Source organism: Penicillium alfredii (assembly GCF_028826965.1).
Source record: "Penicillium alfredii strain IBT 34128 chromosome Unknown utg000011l_segment0_segment0, whole genome shotgun sequence".
In the NCBI taxonomy this organism is placed as follows: Eukaryota; Fungi; Ascomycota; class Eurotiomycetes; order Eurotiales; family Aspergillaceae; genus Penicillium; species Penicillium alfredii.
Window position 1 is genome coordinate 1,651,939 of NW_026622708.1, and position 20,015 is coordinate 1,671,953.

The following is a 20,015-nucleotide window of genomic DNA, read 5'->3' on the forward strand; positions in this document are numbered from 1 at the left end:
GAAGCAACCTACCCTCCAGGCTGCCCGTGGGTTCATAGCTGCGAGCGCGTTGACAGCCAACACTTTTTTCCCATTGCAGAAGTTCGGGGCGATAAGATGCTTATGTCATTCTATTAAGTCATCCGCTTACGTAAATTTTCCTCGGCAAAGTCACGTGCTTCGGCGGGATCCTCGAATCAGCGGGCAGATGGCGCCATCGATAAGCGGCTTCCTGTTCCTGGTATAAAGTCTGGGGTCTCCAAACTATCAATCCTTCCCCTTGTCTTCTTTTTGTTGCATATAATTGCCGTTTCCCTGGCCTCGTCATGGAGTCCGAAGCATTTGAAGATCTGGAGAAGGGCGGTGGCGCTCTGCGCACCGTCAAGGATCTGGGCGCGGGTGCTGCTGGTGGCATGGCCCAGGTTCTTCTTGGTATGTGTGCTGCTGGAGCCCAATTCTAGCGGGAACCGGCCATTATGAAGGTCGCGTTGGTGCATAACTTTTATAGTGGGCATTTACGGGCAGATTTGAACATGTCTAACAATATCCACAGGACAACCCTTTGGTTCGTGGCCCGAGCAAATCACACCATCGTGAGTTTGGGATTGACAATTTGACAGACATTGTCAAGGTGCGGCTACAGACCACCACTCAGTACTCGAGTGCTCTGGACTGCGCAACCAAGATCTTTCAGAATGAAGGCCCCGCGGCCTTCTACAAGGGAACACTGACTCCATTGATTGGAATCGGTGCCTGCGTAAGTGGCCCTTGAGCCAGAGCTACAGCCGGCATTCTGACGCATCTAATTGCAGGTAAGCGTGCAATTCGGTGCATTCCACGAAGCGCGCCGGCGCCTGGAGGAGTTGAACAAGAAGAAATACGCCAACCCGGCCCTCTCGTACGGGCAGTACTATATGGCTGGTTCGTTCGCCGGTGTCACTAACTCGGTCCTCTCTGGCCCAATTGAACACGTGCGTATTCGACTGCAGGCGCAGCCGCACGGCGCCGGTCGTCTGTACTCGGGACCGTTGGACTGTGTCCGCAAGATGTCCGCACACCAGGGGATGCTGCGTGGTCTGTTCCGCGGCCAGGCAGTTACCATTATCCGTGAGGCCCAGGCCTACGGGACGTGGTTCCTGGGCTTTGAGTACATGATGAACCAGGACGTCAAGCGTAACAACGTCAAGCGGGAGGACATCTCCAGCTTGAAGGTGGCCACCTACGGTGGTCTTGCCGGCGAGGGTCTTTGGCTGTCCAGCTACCCGTTCGATGTTGTCAAGAGTAAGATGCAGACCGATGGGTTTGGTGTGAACCAACAATTCAGCTCCATGCGCGACTGCTTCAAGAAGACCTACGCTGCCGAGGGTCTGGGTGGCTTCTGGAAGGGCATTGGCCCGACTTTGCTGAGGGCTATGCCCGTCTCGGCTGGCACGTTCTTTGTGTACGTTGACCCGCTGTTGTTACTAACACTCTCCCTAGTCGAATAAAGCTGACTACTTTATGTCTTACTAGTGTCGAGCTCACTATGAGAGCGCTTGGATAAACTCACTGTAACTCCTTTTGGTGAAACGTGTGCTTTGTTTATGCTGCCATTTTCTTGGTTTGTGATATCCAAGACTGTTCAATGCTTACCTGGATTGAGGGCTACAAAAAGTTGCACAGGATTCTATACATGGGTCTGTATCTAAATCAAGGTTTCTATAATAGAATATCATTTCAGTAAGGCTTCTCAGCTTCGCTTCAGCCAATTTCCTACATTTGGATCGAGGATTTTCGTTTATAAATATAACTCGAGATCACTATTCCCGACAAGTAACCACTCGCCTACTACATTGCTAACGAGAAATCCCCAAAGAAATCCTGCCACGCAGTAGGAAAATAAAATAAATTCAAACCCGGAAAGTCCCACTCCGACACAAACTGCTCCGGTACAAACCCCTGCAAGTCCGCCTGAGCATCGAAGAGCTCCCAAAACGGCGACGTAGCCGAGTCGCCAGCGGCGCTACTTGGCTGTGTTTCTCGAAGGGCACGCCCATACTTCTCGACACTGACCTTCAGAATCTGGAGGTAGATATTGCCCGCCCCAGACTGGGTGCCATTGGACCGGGCCTTGCTTAGCTCGTCTACCAGGCGGTTGCCATGGTCGAGAAACTCCTGGTGCTCTTCTTCCTCGCGCTCGGGTAGAAGACGGGATAGTTTGAGGAGCAGCAAGAAGGAGAATGCGCATTTGGCCCAGACGAAGTCCATGGCGTATTTTAGCTTCGCGAGGTAGTAGTCTGGCTTGACGATGATGAGGTGTAGATGGCGCCGTGCGCTGGATTTGGCTGTTAGGAGGATGGTTCGCTCGGTCTCTGACATTGCACTTGGATTTTGTGGGTTTAGTTGATTTGTGTAGTGCTCTCAGCTATAATGACGGACATAACTGAGGGCTGATAGATGCTCTACTTACGCCACATTCTCGACGCCCATGGCTCGAAGTGCTTTGCAATTCAGCATCATTTCTGCCCAGCATTTTTGCACCTTTAGAGCAACTAGCAAGAACGGCTTTTCGCTGTTTGCAGCCGGAGAACTCTCTTCGAGAAGGTTAAAATTGGTGGCCGGGACATGAGGATAGCAGCCCAAACATACCGATGATACGTAGCCAGTCACTGTCAGAGTTAACATCGAAGAGAGATAAAGAGGATGAAGGTCCACGAAAACACTCACTCAAACCACAAATCGATATCGATCTTGGTCTCGTGCACATATTCAACGATGGCCGACCGATCCAGCGTTGTTTCCAGCCCTAGAGTGTCGTTGACGTTCGCTATAGAAAGAGAAAAGTGAGAATTATGCTTAGGGTTTTTTTTTAGGGGTTTTTTTTTTTTTTTTTAAAAAAAAAAGGTAAATTTCTTTTCACCTCTGAGAATGTTCAGCTGTTTCATAGAATGTCAGTATCTTTTCTCGAGCTTTTCAAGACTCGGACACGTCAATCATACCTCAACTTGAGACAATAACCGTAAGTCCAATATTGTGGATGCGGGATGACTGAGCAAAATCCGACATCGTCGCGCATTTCCTGCCAGCCGAATACCAGGAGGTTTCCCTCCGTCAACGCGGAATCTGCATCAAGAGAGACCTATCAGCCTTGAAAAGCAGGAATATACAGATCCAGAAGTTGTTACATGTGCTCGAGAACCAAGAGCCCAAACCACGTCCGCGACCTTCTCATCAGGTCTTGCTCCTCTTCAAATGTTTGGTCGAGTATCCCATATGCATTGTCGTCGGTCTTCATCGCGAGACGATGCGTGAGTTCCTCGAAGGCTTCATGCAGTCCCAAGTCCAGGGCCATACGAGTCGCAAAGGACAAGATTAGCAAACGCTCGGCCGAATAGCAGGCGACGATTAGCATAGTTTGGACTGATTCTAGGCAGTTGAGGTGTTTGTTCTGTATGATGACGTTGATCCATTTCTTGAGCTCAGCATGGAGCATGTCGGACATTGGGCCGCCGGATTCTGTAACAAGAGCTCAGAAACCTAGGGATAGTGAAATAGGAAAAGGAATACAGCCTCCACTTACTAGTCTCTACCATGCAGCCTATAGTGCATATGGCATTGAGAAGAATACTGCTTCGAGATCGCACTGAATCGAACGTGTCATGCTTAGGGTCGAAAATCGGGATATACCTGTCCTGCTCACGTATCAATATATCTGCAAATACTATTAGAAAAGGAAGATAGGATCACTAACACAGCCTTGGAAGAAGCTAAGAAACTATGCGTTAGCTGATTGACAAGGGAAACCCGCCAGACTCGAACATACGTGTTAAAGCAGGAGACAGCACATTTGGGTGTGATGAGCCCCTTGTCAATGAAATCCGCAATCGGTTCATCTCGGACCTCAAAACAAGAGCGCTTCCTCTTATTTGAGCGAGAATTATCTGAGCTCGAAGCCTCATGAAGGGAAGGAATGGAGATCTCATTCGGGGAGACTGCCGCCAGGGATCTCTGATAATGGTGCTCGCCAGCGTGTACTATTGAATCTGGCACCGCAAGGGTGGCAAACTCATCTTGTTTATGAGTAATTTGTTGCTGATAGTCTTCTGGCCTAGAGGAACCACTGTCTTGAGAATAAGGCGTGAATCGCGAATGACTCTGCTGGAGCAACTCCCGCATTTCATTGAGCTGTCTTCTTAAATACTGTACTTCGGACTCGACGCCTTCAAATCGCCTGGAGACATGTTAGTGGCTAGTCCCTGAGGTTCGAAGACTGGTGGGCTGCATACTCCGAGACAGGGTCTCTAGGCATTTCGAAGAAAACGCATCGTTTGTCTAGTTTTTGGCATCTTCAAATAGATTTCATAAGTTAGCTGCTACATGCAACTGCATGATGTTGAAATAAACCATAGCTTGGTGGATCGGTATATTCACCTCGTACACGGTCTCTCGCCATCGCATCGAACCTGTCAAGAAATCAGCTCATGAACTTCCCAGCGGCCAATATCGTAATCAGCATACTTTTGAATGTCGACATGCACTGCATGCTTTCTGTACCAAAGATGGCAGAGGGTCAGCAACAAAACATCCAGCCCTCTTAGACAGAGGATCTCGGGTAAAACGAACTGGAATCCGCTTTTTCCCAATTGGCGCAGGGACAGTATGCATAGGCTCGTCTGACTGCATCTCTCGGGTTTTGTATCAAGCAAATAAACCGCGCATAAGTCGAGTCTCGGTTTCCCCAGGCGATGTAGATGACGGAAAGGAGAAAACGCGGGGTTCGGCATTTGCGCCGACTCGGCTACTGTGACTATGCTTAAGTATTCGATCCCTTGAAGTTTATTTTTCTTTTCTACTTTTCTCGATAGATATCTCGGTGGCATGTACAGGGAGAGGTATTAATGCGTGGCCACTGTACTTTTAGATACCCCAGAGGACTCTGGTCGGATGCAAAACGCCCGGTGAAAGAAACAAATTGATCTATGTTGTTTCTTCCATTAGACTATCTTAAAAGGATGATAAATTTCCCAGTCATTTGGATTTTGCTCAATAGCTGCATTTAACAAGGAATAAAAAGTCCAGATATCATCACTATCAGCCCAAATCCGAGCCTGCCTAGTACACATAGACAAAATCCTCATTTTTCCAGTCCGTCAGATCCCTGAAGGCATTATCCTCAGCCATACGTGGAACAGGCATATCCTCCTTGTCAGCGACCGTAGCGCCAATGGCATGCATCGAGTGGTCCACGACTTTGGCATTCTTTCCAAGAGTCACGCGCTGTTTCTCATGCTGCTTGTTCAGGAAAAATAGATACCCCATATTCAACCTTGAGAAAAGGGGGTAGAAGAAATGAGAGTTAGTTCGGATATCCCGGGGCTGGATAGGGATGAAACTCACAGGGAAAGGAACACTAGGGCACAGAACATTGCGAGGCTATCGAACAATTAGCTCCTGTCGCAAGATAGCCGATGCATAGATAAACATACTTTGAGAGTAGTCCTCGACGGTAGAGTGGTGCTTCTGCTGTAGTGTAGAGATTTGGGCCAATGATCTGATTGATGGAACTAGGTTAGTTTCTGACATCCATGGATATCCTTCTGGCTTGGGGCTTGCTGCGCACGTTACCGACACACTGGCCCACGATCAGGATACCAGTGGTCACTTTCTTTTTGGTCTCTCCGGCTGTATTTCCGGCAGACCAAGAGTAGATCAATGGGGCTGAGAAAAAGAAAATTAGGGCTATGTTGGCGTCAACAGCTGAAGATACACTTACTGATGCCCGGATACACCGAGATCTAGTTCAAGAGTCAGTGACTTGCCAACAGCTCTCAACTGAAAACAAGAACATCAAAACGAAAAGAAAAAAAATGAAGCAAAAAGAGAGGGGGGGTAAACTCACAATATAGTATCCCACAAGCAATGGCGCCTTGTGCGCAGCATCATGGGCAATGCGTAGTAGCATCACACAGCCCGCAATAGGCGGAAGGCACAGCAACACCAGCACCGGACCCTTCATCTTCAGCGCGGTCGCCAGCCAGGCGCCTCCCATAGTGGCGACGAGCTGGACCGCGCCAAATGGGATATTGAGCAGAATGGTATTAAATTCGTCGAAGCCAAAGGCCTTGACGATCAATGGACCGAAAGTGGTGATGCCACCACTTGGGATCCTGTTTGCAATTTCAAGTTATTTCTTGTATAGCATGTGGGTATAGATGTGTTGTGGGTTCATACGAGATGGAAAACATCAGTGCAAACCAGAGCCAGGATTTGAAGTCCAGGCATGCTTCCTTGACATGCTCCCATTTCCATTGGTGGCTCTCAATACCCTGTTGGTTCATCCGCAGTCTGTTTTATTCTTGTGAGCTGTTGGCCATAATACAAGCACGAGCTGGGTCAAGAACCTTTCGATCGCCACCAGTTTGTCATCCTCGTGGAGGAACTTGGCCCGCACGGGAGAGTCTGGCATAAATACCCTGTTGTACAAAGTCTTAGTCGAGGGCCGTTTGAAGGGAGCTTGCCGAAGCCCTAACTCACAGGACAACGGTCGAGAATCCGACGGTAAGGAGACCAAAGAACAAAAATATGATCTGAGCAAAGATGGGAGAATTAGTCCCCAAAAGTCCATGGCACTTGATCTCGAACAGCAACCCACCTGGTATGGCGCAAAGACGGAGGATTTGATATGGCCGAGTCCGTATGTGATCAAGCTTCCGAACTACATCCACACAGAAACTGATTATCAATGTGTCGCCCTTCAACATCTCCAACGCGTTCTTTGTGGAGCGACTCACCATGTTCACCACTCCATTCATGGCATACCATGACCCCAGCCTCACGGGCTGCTCTCGTCGCCGATACCACATCTGAGTCACCGCGATGAATGCCGGAGCTTTGGAACATACCCCATTAAAAGATATACTACGAAGTCGACAAAAGGTTCAACTCACCAACTCCCGCTTCAAAGGCACCCAGCAGCAATCGACAAACCATCAACCCCGCAAAACTGTTGGCCGCAGTCATACACGATAGGGTAATACCCCACAGAAGAGTAGACACGGCCAAGAACTTGCCCAAAGGCATCTTAACCAGGATGTAAGCGACCAAGGGCTGCGCAACCAGCTGAGCAACGTAGACCACCGATCCCAGCCACGAGTACTGCTGACCATGGAGATGAGCCTTTTCGATGATCCCAAATACCGACGCATACGAAAGAGTGGACTTGTCTAGCTGCTGGAGGAAGTAGATGCCCAGAAGAATGGGGAGGAGTCGTAGGTCGATCTTGCGGAGGACTCGGGCGTTGTTCTCAGGGGTGAGGATTGTCGAGTGGCCGGCATCCTCGATCAGCTGTAGAGCCTTATCTTCCCTGGGTTCTTCATGGTGAGTTCGTGGCAGTTGTTGCGCAGTGTCAGCTTCAATAGATTCCACGAATTCCTCCTGTTGGCGTTTTGTCTGTGCGGCTTCTGTTTCGTGCGACATGGCTGAGACGAGGAGCCTGATTTCACGAGGTCGATAGAAGTGATCAATATGAAGGCAACTGGAAAAAAAAATCAAATAAAGGGTTTATCAGAAGAGGTACATGGTAGACGAGTACAGGCTGAGATCCACATGCATTTGCGGAGTATGCAAGAACCCCGTGGGGAAGAGAAGTTTATTACTTCGGACGAGAGAGGCCCATGTCCGATCCTCGCAACAAACAAACACCCTCGAACCCCCCCCCCCCCCTTAGCGCGTCAAAACCGCCATTTGACTCTGGGCTGCCATCCACGCGGCCGGCAGATATCGCTCACCACGGCAGCACACATTCCGGCCATGACCGGACAACCTCCGATGAGCGATCCAATCATCACCCTGGCAATGAGGAGGGGTGTTGTCGAGGAGGAGGCGGCATTTTTCAGGTGAATTTAGTTGTCGGCTTTCGGATGTCAAGACCGATCAGCGGAGAGAAGGGTGGCCACGGGCATAGAGGTAAATAGGGGGCAAATAACAGCTCAGTAGAGACGCTATTCAGGCTGTTCCTCGAGTATCTTTCCCTGAATTAAGATTCCCAGGCGTGTTAAACAGTCATGTTTCAGCATTAAATGCACAAGACAGTTCGAGGATTAGCCGTTGAGCCGGGTTGACTTGGTACTTTGAATAGGTTAGCTCGTCTAGACAGCGACATTTGACAGCAGACATACAGCAGACAGTGGATCCTCCGAGTCACGGTGGAGAACTCGACAGTCCAGGGTGTGGCAAAAGGATCGGTGATCATTACCGATCTCCGACTGTATACAACCCCACGCTGCAGTAACAGGACCAAGAATAATACAAATACAGCATAAGGTCTAGCCCAAAATTCTCTGGATAGAGTAGAGTCTTCTTTGTGAATTTCAAATCACAAACAAACCCTGCCCAATATGCCCCAGAAAGAAGTCTGCCCGCGAGGATATCAGCAGGTCCCCGGGGATGCACACACAAAGGCCTTGGTGCACCTCCGCAGCAGCTCCAGCACCAGCAAAAAACCACCGTTTGACTTCACCTTCGAGGCGATTCGCCAGAACCTGTTCCGGGTGACGTTCACTTCGTCCAGCCACCCGCTTGCGCCGTATCCCAGTGTGACGAAGCCAGAGATCAACCTGCAGAATGTCAACGTATTTACCAAGGACAACGGCTCGTCCAAGACCTTCGATGTCGGTGGCGTCACAGCCTCGCTGGACTGGAGCCACACTCCAGTACTTTCCTTGTCATGGACGGGCTCGGCGACTCCGCTGCACCGCGACCTCCCGTTGCGTTCGTATGTAGCCGACTCCGACGGCATTGCGCACTATTCAGTGCACGACCGAGATGCGCTGCATGTGGGATTGGGCGAGAAGTCAGCTCCCATGGATCTTAGCGGGCGCAACTTTCTTCTCTCCGCCACAGACTGTTTCGGGTACGATGTGTACAACTCGGATCCGCTTTACAAGCATATCCCACTGTTGATCAAAGCAACTCCGGAGGGATGCGTGGCCATCTTCTCGACCACGCATGGCCGGGGCTCATGGGCCGTGGGATCCGAAATTGACGGTCTTTGGGGCCATTTCAAGGTGTACCGCCAGGACTATGGCGGGCTCGAGCAGTACATGATCGTGGGCAAGACCATCAGGGACGTCGTCAGGTCGTACGCCGAGCTGGTGGGGTTCCCTCTGCTGGTGCCGCGGTGGGCGTATGGGTATATCTCCGGCGGATACAAGTATACCATGGTCGACGACCCGCCGGCGCATCTGGGGCTTCTGAAGTTTGCAGAGAAACTGAAGGAGCATGGAATCCCGTGCTCGGCGCACCAGATGAGCTCGGGCTACTCGATCGCCGAGACGGAGCCCAAGGTGCGCACGGTCTTCACCTGGAACAGAAGTCGGTTCCCGAACCCGGAGGAGTGGATTGCCAAGTTCCATGGGCATGGCATTCGGCTTCTGACCAATATCAAGCCCTTCTTGCTGGCTTCTCACCCTGACTTCAAGCGTCTTGTTGACGCTGGCGGGTTCTTCACGGACCCAGATACGAAGGAGCCTGGGTATATGCGTCTGTGGAGTGCAGGTGGTGCCACCGGAGGCGATGGCTGCCATATCGACTTCACATCGCAGGTCGCCTTCAAGTTCTGGTACGATGGCGTCCAGAGTCTGAAGCGCGTTGGCATCGATGGGATGTGGAACGACAACAACGAGTATACATTGCCTGACGATGACTGGAGTCTAGCGCTTGATGAGCCCACCGTATCCGAGGCAGCGAAGAAAGACGTCCAGAATTCCGTCGGAGTCTGGGGCCGTGCTATCCACACAGAGCTTATGGGGAAGTCTTCCCACGACGCTCTTCTGGACCTGGAGCCCCAGCAGCGGCCTTTCGTCCTGACGCGCAGTGCTACTGCTGGGACTTTGCGGTATGCTGCGAGTTCCTGGAGCGGAGACAATGTCACCAGCTGGGACAATATGAAGGGCGCAAATGCCCTATCTTTGAACGCGGGAATGTCGCTGCTACAGGTAAGGTGAACATCACGGAAAAGAAGAAACCACTTAAACTAACCTGCGATCCAGTGCGAGGGACATGATATCGGTGGTTTCGAAGGTATGGATGCCAGCCCCGTCACTAAACACGTCAAATGCAAAACATCAAATGCAGAGTAACCAAGGAAGCTCACCAGTCTACCATCCACAGGACCCCAACCCTCCCCCGAACTACTCCTCCGCTGGATCCAACTGGGAATCCATTCCCCTCGCTTCGCAATAAACTGCTTTAAAACCTCGCCCAAAGACAGCTCCGTCGGCGAAGTCATCGAGCCATGGATGTACCCGGAGATCACACCCCTGGTCCGCGCGACGATCAAGCGTCGCTACGAAATGCTGCCGTACATCTACTCGCTAGGACTCGAGAGCCACAGGACGGCATCGCCGCCGCAGCGCTGGATCGGCTGGGGCTACGAGTCCGACCCAGAGGTATGGACGAAGCGGCTCAAGGCCGGCGACGAGCAATTCTGGTTCGGTGATACCATCCTCGTTGGCGGCGTCTACGAGGCTGGCGTCAATGTGGCGCACATCTACCTACCTCGTAAGACCTCCTCCTCTGGCGGCGGTGACAATCACTTCGACTTCGACTATGGATACGTCAACCTCAACGCCCCATACACATATTTCGCCTCAGGCCAATGGGTCGACATCCCTGCCGAATGGAAAACAAGCATCCCCCTGATCGCGCGCATCGGCGGCGCCATCCCCGTCGGCAAGAGCGTGCAAACCCGCGTACCGGGGGACAACACCGCGGCATCGCTGGCAGTCGCCGAGCTGGACGACTACCGCGGCGTCGAGATCTTCCCGCCACAGGGGAGCTCGCATGGCACGGTGTTTGCGCGGACGTGGTTCGAGGATGATGGCATCTCGTTGCATCCCTGCTCGGCGTCGTATACAATTCGCTATAGTTCGACGGAGGAGAAAGTTTTGGTGGATTTTGTGCGCGACGAGAGCGGTGGGTTTGTTCCTGCTTGGAGGGATTTGGATGTTGTTTTGCATTATGGGGATCAGAGACGAGTTGTTTCGAGTTCGGGGTTGGTGGTTGAGGTTAAGGGGAGAGATGATCGGGGGCGCATGGTTTATACTGTGAAAGCCTAGTGGCGAGCCAAGATATCCATTAGACTATGGATTGGAGCGATATATTTGACAGCTGGTTCGAATCTGATGAAGAGAAGAACGTCACTGTTAGTTCCAGACATCGCACCCCGTCACTCGACTAGACAATGGCCTCCCGACCATCCAACTCTCGAAGCGAAATAATATCATGCAAGAGTACATATTCCGGGCAGTAGATGACGAAGCCCAGGCAGGTATATAATTGAGTGAACGTAGAACCAAAAGAACCCAATGGCTTGATAATACAATATGTGAGAACACCAGCAAGACCTGCAAACCATTCTATACAGTACAACCGGCAACAACCAAGCAACCGCAACAGTAGAACGCGCCGCTCAATTTCTTTCCTCCCGAACCTCTTCGGGGGTCTTGCCTGTGAGGGGATCCGCGCGAAGATCTTCTTCACTCATATACTGATATGTCACAATGTTTTTTCGCGCGAGCTGGAGGCGTTTCTGCTGTCCGGCCCCGCCCGCCCGGCCCAGGATTCCGGCAATCAGGGTCGTGGCACGCAAGCTATCGTCATTCGCAGGGATCGGGTAGGTTACACGGGTAGGGTCGGCGTCAGTGTCGATGATGCCAACGGTGGGGACGGTGTTGAGACCGCACTCGTGCAGGAGCGGAATGTTATCAGTCGGGTTCAGGCACACCACCAGGTCAGGCCTGAGTGCCGGGCGATCGGCCAGGTCGTTGACAAACTCGGGCATTTCCTCATCGAACTTGTTCACGACCTTGCGTCGGCAGTGGGCCAGGATCTGTTGCGCGTTGGTGAGACTGCCGGGCACCCACCGCTCGAAAACGTGGTAGCCCTTGGCCAGCTCTGCGGCCTTGACAATCGCCCGCTTCTGGCCCTTGCGCGTTCCAACAAAGAGTATCAGCCCTCCGGCCAGAGCGACCTGCTCGACCACCGTAGCCGCGCGCCGCAGGTATGCCGCCGTCACGTCCAATGAAATGATGTGCACGCCCTCACGGATACCGAAGATGTAGCGCGAGTTCTGGGGGTTCCATCGTGAGGTCGAGTGTCCGAGATGGGTTCCCGCCGCAAGAAGCATCTCTAGCGTAATATCAGACGGCTTGGGTGGGTTTCGGAGGAGTCCTTCCGGGTTGTAGGTTTCCTGCACAGAACTACCAAGTTTGTGGAAGTTTTTCCCTGGAAAAGAAAAACGCGAAGTGCGTCAGCTTGGGGCCCATTTCAATGGCCGGTCACAGAACCTCCGCGGACTCACTTTGCTGTGCCCAGTCGCCCAGCTCTTGATGCTCAGGCGTCGACCGCTGCACCCGTGTTCCGAGGACTTCTTGAAGAGGATTCTCGGGTTTGGCAGCCCGTTCCTCCGGGTGAGTCTGGACAGTCTCGGTTGAAGTTTCGGTGGACAAAAACCGACTGGAGACTGGAGCCCGTCGACTGAGGGCGAAAAGCTGGCGGCCTATGGAGACAGGGGGGGGTTAGAAAACATAATTGGGAGTGCTTGAGCAATTTCAAATAACTCACTCTGCCGCACACCGAGTTTCCGTAAAATCATGCTGGGTGGATGCAGATGAGTCTGGCAGGAGTCGGCGCTGGCGACTTGTCCGCGCGAACTTTTGCCAGGCTTGGCAATTGGTGCCTGAGGCAACTAGAATCCTCTTTTGGGGGCATGTCTCCGCAGATTTGGCCTACAATTAAAGGGTGTGCTTTAAATATTTACATGTTTTAAATAGAATATATTGGAGTAAAGTAAGGTAATAATGATATTCGGCTGATCATGTTGCAATTCTGGAGATTAGGAATCAACCACTTGGAGTGGTCCCTGGTAGTAATGCAATAATGTCACACGTCCCCTTGTCGGGTATGAAATGGAAGAAAATGAATAAAAAAACACAAGATGATCTGGTGGATACAAATTCAGGCCAACCCATTGGAAAAGAAAAGGAGAGGGAGCAAGACAAGGAAATTCATGAGCGTTCAAGTGTCATCAAATCGAGGAGACAAAAAGAAAGCTAGTGATGTCCGCTCTATTTCTTGAAGAAACCACCCAGGTTGTCCATCATCGAGCCACTGCTGCTGCCGTGGTGGGAGGGAGGACCGCCGTAGGGGCCCCCGGGAGGGCCCTGGTCCTGCTCCTTGTGCTTGTGCTTCTTCATGGCGTCCTCGGCAATGCTGCCGACGATGGCACCACCGATGGTGCCGAGGAAGCCGTGGTTGGCCTTGTGGCCGGCAAAGCCACCGGCGGCACCACCGGCAAGGGCACCGGCGAGACCACGCTCACCCTCCTGGGCTTCACCGGGAGCACCCTGTTCGTGGGATCTATGAGGTCTTGTTAGTATGTGATGGGTTGGCAGAGAGAATGAAGGAGAATGTGCATACCCATGCTGACCGTACTGCTGGTGCTCGCCATATTGAGGCTGACCACTGTACTGGTTGTGCTGATCGTAGGACTGTCCGTGGTGCTGGGGCTGGCCGTAACCCTGCTCGCCATAGCCCTGTTGACCGTAGCCCTGCTGGCCATATCCCTGCTGACCGTAGCCCTGCTGGCCATAGCCCTGCTGGCCGTAACCTTGCTGGCCGTAACCTTGCTGGCCATAGCCCTGTTGACCGTAACCCTGCTGGCCGTAGCCCTGGTTGTATTGATCGTAGCCAGACATTTTGATGAAAGGATCAAAGTATGAAATGAAATGTGATGGAAATCAAGAGAGATGGAAGATGGAAGATGGAAGATGGAAGATGGAATGAGATGTAGAATGGAGGGGGAGAAGAAGAGATGAGGGGGGGGCCTTTTATAATAGACAAACCACAGGGCTGATGCGAACCCCACATGGGCTTACGGAGCCAACATCGTGTCAGCCTTGTCCGTACGTATTACCGAAACTTCCCTCTTGGGTGAATAAGACTGGCACCGCCACAAATGTGTCTATTTCGCTCCTTCTATTTATTACACAAGTGGCTGTGTTGTGGCTCCGAGGCCTCCGATCTCGCCCGAGAATAGAAAAATGGGAGCAGCACACATCATCCCACATTATGGTGCACGGATCGGTCGGCTTCCATGGCCCTTCGAATGTTCCGTTGCATAACACTAACCTGAACAAGTCGTTGCCTGCGCTAAGCCCCCCAATTTCCAGCCCGCCCCCTCTTGAATTCGAGAAATTAAAATTAGACTTGAACCCAAAGTAAGACGGATGACGGGATATCAAACGTCAGCCGAGAAAACACGTCGACAAACTTTAGGAGTCTGCAGCCAAGGTCTGTCTTCGTCGTAGATTTCTGGGAATGGTGGAATTTGCATGTGCGCAAAAATTAGATGATCAAGTGGCGTGTCTTATGGTCCAATCTCGCCATGGGAAATCGAGACTGATGGAAATGTGAAGGCCACTTGCAGCAAATGGTTAGAAAATAAACTACCAAGTTGTCTATCTCCTTGATTAAACATGCTATGAAAAGTCCATGTCAACAAAATATATTTTAAACTTACCACATAGCTTAAGTCTATATTGTTATCAGACCTGCCACATTCACGCGATATATATACACAGATGCGATACCTTCGACACTCCACAATATTCGATCAGTCTCGGCATGCGCCATTTAGATTTGACGGTGAAGCAAACAGATGCTCTATGACGTGTAATAAAAAAAAAATATTCGGTGCCTACATACTTCGAACTTTTCGTGAACCTTGCAGCATTCTCCTGCGGCCCTCCTTAGGCATACTTAGGCAGCCAACCACATTCTGCCAACCGCCTTTTATTTTCTTTTCCTTTCCCATGCATCACATTGCTTTTGCCTTTTTTCAGATGTCCAATCGCGACTTGAGATCCACGCCATCTGTGGAGTGTGAGTGGATGCAGAAATGCCTGCAGCCCAATCAAGTCGCCAAGTCGATCACCTCGGACGAACCGTCCCATGCGGTGTGCCAATTCCCGATGTTGCCAGCTCCAATGCCAATCGCCATTCCCAGCTCTGGCTACCCACTCTGGGGATGATCACTGCAGGAATTTTGCCAGCTGACCCACTATTGCTTTCCCCCCCCCTTTCCTACAAGTCACGGCGCGAGGACCTTATGGGTCGGTATAAAGATGCAGGACTACCCCGATCGGCCATGGGGAATGTTTCGACAGACAAGACCCTCTCCAGGTTAATGTGCGACCCTGATATTTTCCCCCCTTTTCTTTTTGAAGCCCTGCAATCCGTGAAACTGGGTCGGATTTAAACGCATTGGAGGAAGCCACAGCAACCCACAGCCCACAATGTTGCTGCACTCAGTACTTTTGTTTCTGTCCCTTGTCCTGGGCATCGCGTCGGCCAGAGCTCCCCCGACTGTTTATCTTGTCCGACACGGCGAGAAACCCGAAGACCCGGACGACCATGGCCTGAACTCGGAGGGTCTCATGCGAGCCCAATGCCTGCGGGATCTATTCGGGGCCGGTTCGGGTTATGATATTGGATATATCCTGGCACCAAAAATCAAGTGGAGTGAGTGCCACGACAGCTGAAGAGTCTTGGGCCAAGGATCAACCGAAAGACTTGCATGCGAACTCCTGTGACAGATTGAAGACTGACCGAGTTCGACTGCGCAGACGGCGACCACCAACGACCTTACATGACTGCCCTGCCTCTAGCCCAGGATCTCGGTCTGCCGATCGATGCCCATTGTTCACGCAAAGATGCCGAGTGCGTGGCCGATGCTATCAGGGCCTATGATGGGCCTGGTAATATCCTGATTGTCTGGCGAAAAACGAACATGGGAGATATTCAAAAGGAGCTGGGTGTTATTGACCCAGTCGAGTGCCCAAAAGATCGGTAAGCCTTGTTATCATTTACCCTGGCATTCTGATTACTGGGGCTCGCGTTAGTGTCGGGTTTGCCGCACAAATCCCGAGAAGTTGTCGGCGAATCTTGCTTTGCACTAAGCCCCCATTGTTGCTTGAGCTTTGGGCCACTGTACTAACAGTTTCAGGTTCGATCTGATCTGGACCAGCCCATATCCGTACGACCGCATTACTAAAATTGAGAGCGAACTGTGCCCTGTTTTGGATACCCACCCTGGACTGGTTGTGCAGGTTTGATCCGGAAACATACAATGGCTCTAAGAACAGAGTATACTTGAATAGCCCAACAGAATATTTGAGCATTTTCGGATATAAGAAACCTGTATAATAGACACTGAGACTACTTACGATGATTAAAGCTGCAACACTCGCCTTAAAGTACAACGCACGGACCAATTCGAAATCGTAGTGTGGTCACGTGACCGAAGATTTCCTCACCCCATTTTTTTTCGTAGATGCTCGTGGAGACTTCACCGGTCCCCTTTCCTCCTGCAGATTGACCACGGCAAGTTCAGTCTACGGGAAAGAGCATGGATGACATCGAGGTATGTGGCCCCGTGCTTCCCCAGAGACCAGCGAGCTGACTGCGACCCAGGAACGCCTGCGCAGCCATGCGCAAGCCTTCGATGGGCTGCTGTCCTTGATCCCCGCCAAATACTACTACGGCGATGATACCAGTGTATGTGGATCCTTTGCGTCTTGTCAGTGCTATTGACGGGTCGAAGATGAAATTTTTTTTTTCTGTCCCTGTGATTTCATTGCCATGTCTGACCCCTCATCTTGGCCTCTAGGATCAATGGCAACGGAAGAAGCAGACCAAGGAACAAGCTCGAGAGGCGAAGCGGGCAAAACTCGATCCTGAGTCCGGCAAGACCGCCAAAGATGTGATGGACGAGAACGCTCGCAAACGCAAGCGGGATGACGGCACCCTCGAGACCGACTCGTCGGATGGTGAGGAGCAGTTGGGCTCCGAGAACCCCAGAGAAGGATTAAGTCGAGGATACGCCAAGCCTAAAAAGCAGAAATCGACCGAGGGCGCTGAAAAATCGGACCCGGCAGCTGCCGCCAAGGCCGCCGACGCAGAGGCTCGTAAGAAGCAGCGGGAAGATAAGAAGGCTCAAAAGAAGGCCACTCAAAAGGAGAAGAAAAAGGCTAAGGAGACAGCCAAGAAAGAGAAAACGAGACAGGAAGAAAAGCCGTCGGATAATGCCACCGAAAAGTCGGAAAAATCTGCATCAAAACCCAACCAGGGTGCTCCCGATGCACCGGAAGATTTATCGGATGCCGAGGATGCCGAAGATCTTGAAGAGGGTGATGTCGCTGCCGAGGAAGGATTTTCGCTGGAATTCAACCCCGAACAGCCTGAACAGCCATCCTCCGCTTCATCTACCCCCAACTCTTCTGGCTTCGACGCCTCAAATCCCCAGTCGGGCAGCTCATCTATTTCCTCCATTATCCCTCCCTCCGCCTCCAACGATGCCAAAACCTCCGAGTCCAAACCCCTCAAAGCCACGCCGGAAGAACTGAAGCAGCGCCTACAAAAGCGCCTGGACGAGCTTCGAGCCGCTCGCCATGCGGACGGTCTTAACGGCAAGCCTGCCCGCAACCGCCAAGAGCTTATCGAGGCACGGCGACAGAAGGCCGAGCAGCGCAAAACACACAAGAAAGAGTTGCGACAAAAAGCTAAAGAAGAGGAACAACGTAAGAACGACGAGGCCATGGCCCGCCGTTTCTCCCGGGTGGCTCCGGGTCTCTCCTGGCGTCGCCTCGCTCCCCCGTGGAATCACCCGGATCCTCCAACAACTTCTCCTTTGGTCGAGTCGTCTTCGCCGATGGCCAGCATACCGACGCCTCTTTGACCAACGTGCACGACAAATACAAGAGCCGCGGTGCCACGGATGCGGCCGCTCAGCTCAAGGTCGCCGAGGCTAAACAAGCTCGACTCGCCGAGATGGACCCGACGCAGCGCGCGGACCTGGAAGAAAAGGACCGCTGGCTGAACGCCAAGAAGCGCGCTCACGGCGAGCGTGTCCGCGATGACACCTCCCTGCTCAAGAAGGCCCTCAAGCGCAAGGAGTCCGCGAAGAAGAAGTCCGAGCGCGAGTGGAAGGACCGCCTCGACACCGTGTCCCGCGCCAAGGACCAGCGCCAAACCAAGCGCGAAGAGAACCTGCGCAAGCGCAGAGAGGAGAAGGGCAACAAGGGAGGCAAGGGCAAGAAAGCTGCAGCCGGGCCCAAGAAGAAGGCCAGACCTGGGTTTGAAGGCAGCTTCAAGGCCAAGGTTGGTGGCAAGAAGAAATAAACTTGCTTTTTAGCACACCCGCATTCCTTGGTTTAATACGCTCTCACTGTTTCCCCTCCCTCTTACTCTTCCCTTCTCTTCCCTTTCCTTCCTCCTAACTTACGCGTGCATGCCTTCGGGTCGTTCTCCTTGACAACCCCTCGGAGAGCTGCAACCCCAAAAAGAACCAGAAAGATTCCACCAAAAAAGTGATTTGAGATGTTGAACTGGGAAATATCCGTCTGGAGAACAGGGTGCCTGGTGTTGAAACACTGCCTTCTCGGGGGGCGGTATGATTTGTTTCTTTTCCTTTTTTTGATGTCTTTGCATGTCAGCATCGGTAGCGATTTGGGTTTCTCTGTGAATACAAATATCCTTTGACTGAGTCTGGCGGACTCGACTAGTGAAGTAGAATGTAGGTCAAATTCTGCAGATATTGCACGGCCTTTTTACCTCAAGGTATCCAATATGATAGTCTAGAATGAGATGCATGAGATATATATGACGGATGAGGTGAATGAAATCCGAAGTCTTTTTGATTCGAGATGAACAACACAAGACAAAAACGACCTGCTGAGATCCAAAAACAAAGGAAATGTAAAATAAAAAAAAAAAAAAAAACAAAGGAGCCCGGTTTCCAGCGGACCAGCCCTCCTTTTGGAATCGACTAGTACAGGATGAGAACACAAGGTCGAGGGCATGTTATGTACAAAGATGTGATTGGGGGATGGAGTATAAAAGAAAAAGAAAAAAGGAACAAGGTAACCCTTTCTTGTTTTTGATCATGCCTTTTTGGCTGCATCTTGAAATGGGGGATTGCGATTAGGCTGCTTCACCGGTGAGCAGTTTCCAGTCGCATGTCGAGGTTTTCATCTGTAAAATGAAGAGCCTCGATCAAATCTGAAGGCGATTATCGGTAGGGAGCATCCGCACGAGCAGCGGCCGCAATTTCCGGCTCCCACTTGTCGCCGTTGGCGAGCAGCTTCTCCTTGTTGTACAACAGTTCTTCACGGGTCTCGGTGGCGTACTCGGCGTTGGAAGCTGAAAGAAGAGAAAATCAAATTAGCCTAAATTTAAAGCAGCAATATGATAGAAATGCACTCACTCTCAACAATAGCGTCCACGGGGCAACTCTCCTGGCAGTAGCCACAGTAGATGCACTTGGTCATGTCGATGTCGTAACGGGTCGTCCGGCGGCTTCCGTCCACACGCTCCTCCGCCTCAATGGTGATCGCCTGGGCCGGGCAGATAGCCTCGCAGAGCTTGCAGGCGATGCAGCGCTCTTCGCCGGTCGGATAGCGGCGCAGGGCGTGCTCACCGCGGAAACGGGGAGAGATGGGACCCTTCTCGAACGGGTAGAAGATAGTGTATCTGACCAAGTCAAAGTAATGTCGTTAGTCCAGGTTGCTCCCAAAGAATGCAGGGAGAACGAGCTCCATCCCATCTCCATTGGCGCTGGCGAGGAACTTACGGTGGTCTGAAAAACTGCTCCAGCACCACGTACATGCCACGGAAGATCTCGGACATGAGGAAGTATTTGCTGGCCTTGTCCAGCGCGGACTCGGCACCCTGGTCCCATCGCTTGGGCGGGGGGAGACGGAAGCCGGGCTGAGGGGGGGCCCGCTGGGGTGGCTGCGCGGGACGCCGAAGAAGAGAAGTTTGCGGTCGAGCCCAGGGGAACGAAAGGCGTTCGTCGGGTGACGACCCTCGCGACCGATCGAGAGGCCATGGTGGGAGGAAGAGGAGAGGAGAGAGATTGGGGATGAAGGGAAGGGAATTGGAGGAGGCAATTGAGCAAAAAGGCAGGGGAAGAAGTCGACAGAGTTGAGTGCAGGTTT

General features: G+C 51.9%; 8 protein-coding genes across 8 annotated transcripts; 3 read left to right on the forward strand and 5 right to left on the reverse strand.

Annotated features, from left to right (window-relative positions):
- Positions 1-305: 305 nt before the first annotated feature.
- On the forward strand, positions 306-1,522 carry NUU61_009039 (uncharacterized protein; the record flags this gene model as incomplete). Its single annotated transcript, XM_056659564.1, has 5 exons — positions 306-411; positions 533-544; positions 600-736; positions 792-1,420; positions 1,492-1,522. The coding sequence occupies 5 exons, from the start codon at positions 306-308 to the stop codon at positions 1,520-1,522; spliced, it is 915 nt and encodes a 304-aa protein (XP_056507857.1).
- Positions 1,523-1,806: 284 nt separating this feature from the next.
- Positions 1,807-4,267, reverse strand: NUU61_009040 (uncharacterized protein; the record flags this gene model as incomplete). Its single annotated transcript, XM_056659565.1, has 11 exons — positions 1,807-2,341; positions 2,429-2,552; positions 2,608-2,627; positions 2,686-2,785; positions 2,879-2,894; positions 2,958-3,081; positions 3,144-3,474; positions 3,539-3,650; positions 3,710-3,725; positions 3,782-4,189; positions 4,245-4,267. 11 exons carry the CDS (start codon positions 4,265-4,267, stop codon positions 1,807-1,809), a joined length of 1,809 nt encoding a protein of 602 aa, XP_056507858.1.
- An 803-nt stretch (positions 4,268-5,070) lies between these two features.
- On the reverse strand, positions 5,071-7,434 carry NUU61_009041 (uncharacterized protein; the record flags this gene model as incomplete). The annotated part of the gene is made up of 12 exons (XM_056659566.1): positions 5,071-5,284; positions 5,356-5,391; positions 5,445-5,509; positions 5,579-5,676; positions 5,732-5,753; positions 5,858-6,125; positions 6,190-6,284; positions 6,338-6,431; positions 6,493-6,545; positions 6,611-6,673; positions 6,750-6,847; positions 6,906-7,434. The coding sequence occupies 12 exons, from the start codon at positions 7,432-7,434 to the stop codon at positions 5,071-5,073; spliced, it is 1,635 nt and encodes a 544-aa protein (XP_056507859.1).
- A 920-nt stretch (positions 7,435-8,354) lies between these two features.
- On the forward strand, positions 8,355-11,075 carry NUU61_009042 (putative alpha-glucosidase; the record flags this gene model as incomplete). The annotated part of the gene is made up of 3 exons (XM_056659567.1): positions 8,355-9,953; positions 10,008-10,038; positions 10,129-11,075. The coding sequence occupies 3 exons, from the start codon at positions 8,355-8,357 to the stop codon at positions 11,073-11,075; spliced, it is 2,577 nt and encodes an 858-aa protein (XP_056507860.1).
- A 353-nt stretch (positions 11,076-11,428) lies between these two features.
- On the reverse strand, positions 11,429-12,613 carry NUU61_009043 (mitochondrial 37S ribosomal protein uS2m; the record flags this gene model as incomplete). The annotated part of the gene is made up of 3 exons (XM_056659568.1): positions 11,429-12,243; positions 12,320-12,517; positions 12,583-12,613. 3 exons carry the CDS (start codon positions 12,611-12,613, stop codon positions 11,429-11,431), a joined length of 1,044 nt encoding a protein of 347 aa, XP_056507861.1.
- Positions 12,614-13,085: 472 nt separating this feature from the next.
- Positions 13,086-13,715, reverse strand: hel10 (putative high expression lethality protein Hel10; the record flags this gene model as incomplete). The annotated part of the gene is made up of 2 exons (XM_056659569.1): positions 13,086-13,377; positions 13,438-13,715. The coding sequence occupies 2 exons, from the start codon at positions 13,713-13,715 to the stop codon at positions 13,086-13,088; spliced, it is 570 nt and encodes a 189-aa protein (XP_056507862.1).
- A 1,599-nt stretch (positions 13,716-15,314) lies between these two features.
- Positions 15,315-18,198, forward strand: NUU61_009045 (putative 60S ribosome biogenesis protein Rrp14; the record flags this gene model as incomplete). Its single annotated transcript, XM_056659570.1, has 7 exons — positions 15,315-15,540; positions 15,645-15,867; positions 16,025-16,127; positions 16,412-16,441; positions 16,492-16,575; positions 16,688-17,645; positions 17,717-18,198. The coding sequence occupies 7 exons, from the start codon at positions 15,315-15,317 to the stop codon at positions 18,196-18,198; spliced, it is 2,106 nt and encodes a 701-aa protein (XP_056507863.1).
- An 889-nt stretch (positions 18,199-19,087) lies between these two features.
- NUU61_009046 (NuoI/complex I 23 kDa subunit family protein) lies at positions 19,088-19,906 on the reverse strand (the record flags this gene model as incomplete). The annotated part of the gene is made up of 3 exons (XM_056659571.1): positions 19,088-19,218; positions 19,283-19,548; positions 19,608-19,906. The coding sequence occupies 3 exons, from the start codon at positions 19,904-19,906 to the stop codon at positions 19,088-19,090; spliced, it is 696 nt and encodes a 231-aa protein (XP_056507864.1).
- Between the last annotated feature and the right edge of the window lie 109 nt (positions 19,907-20,015).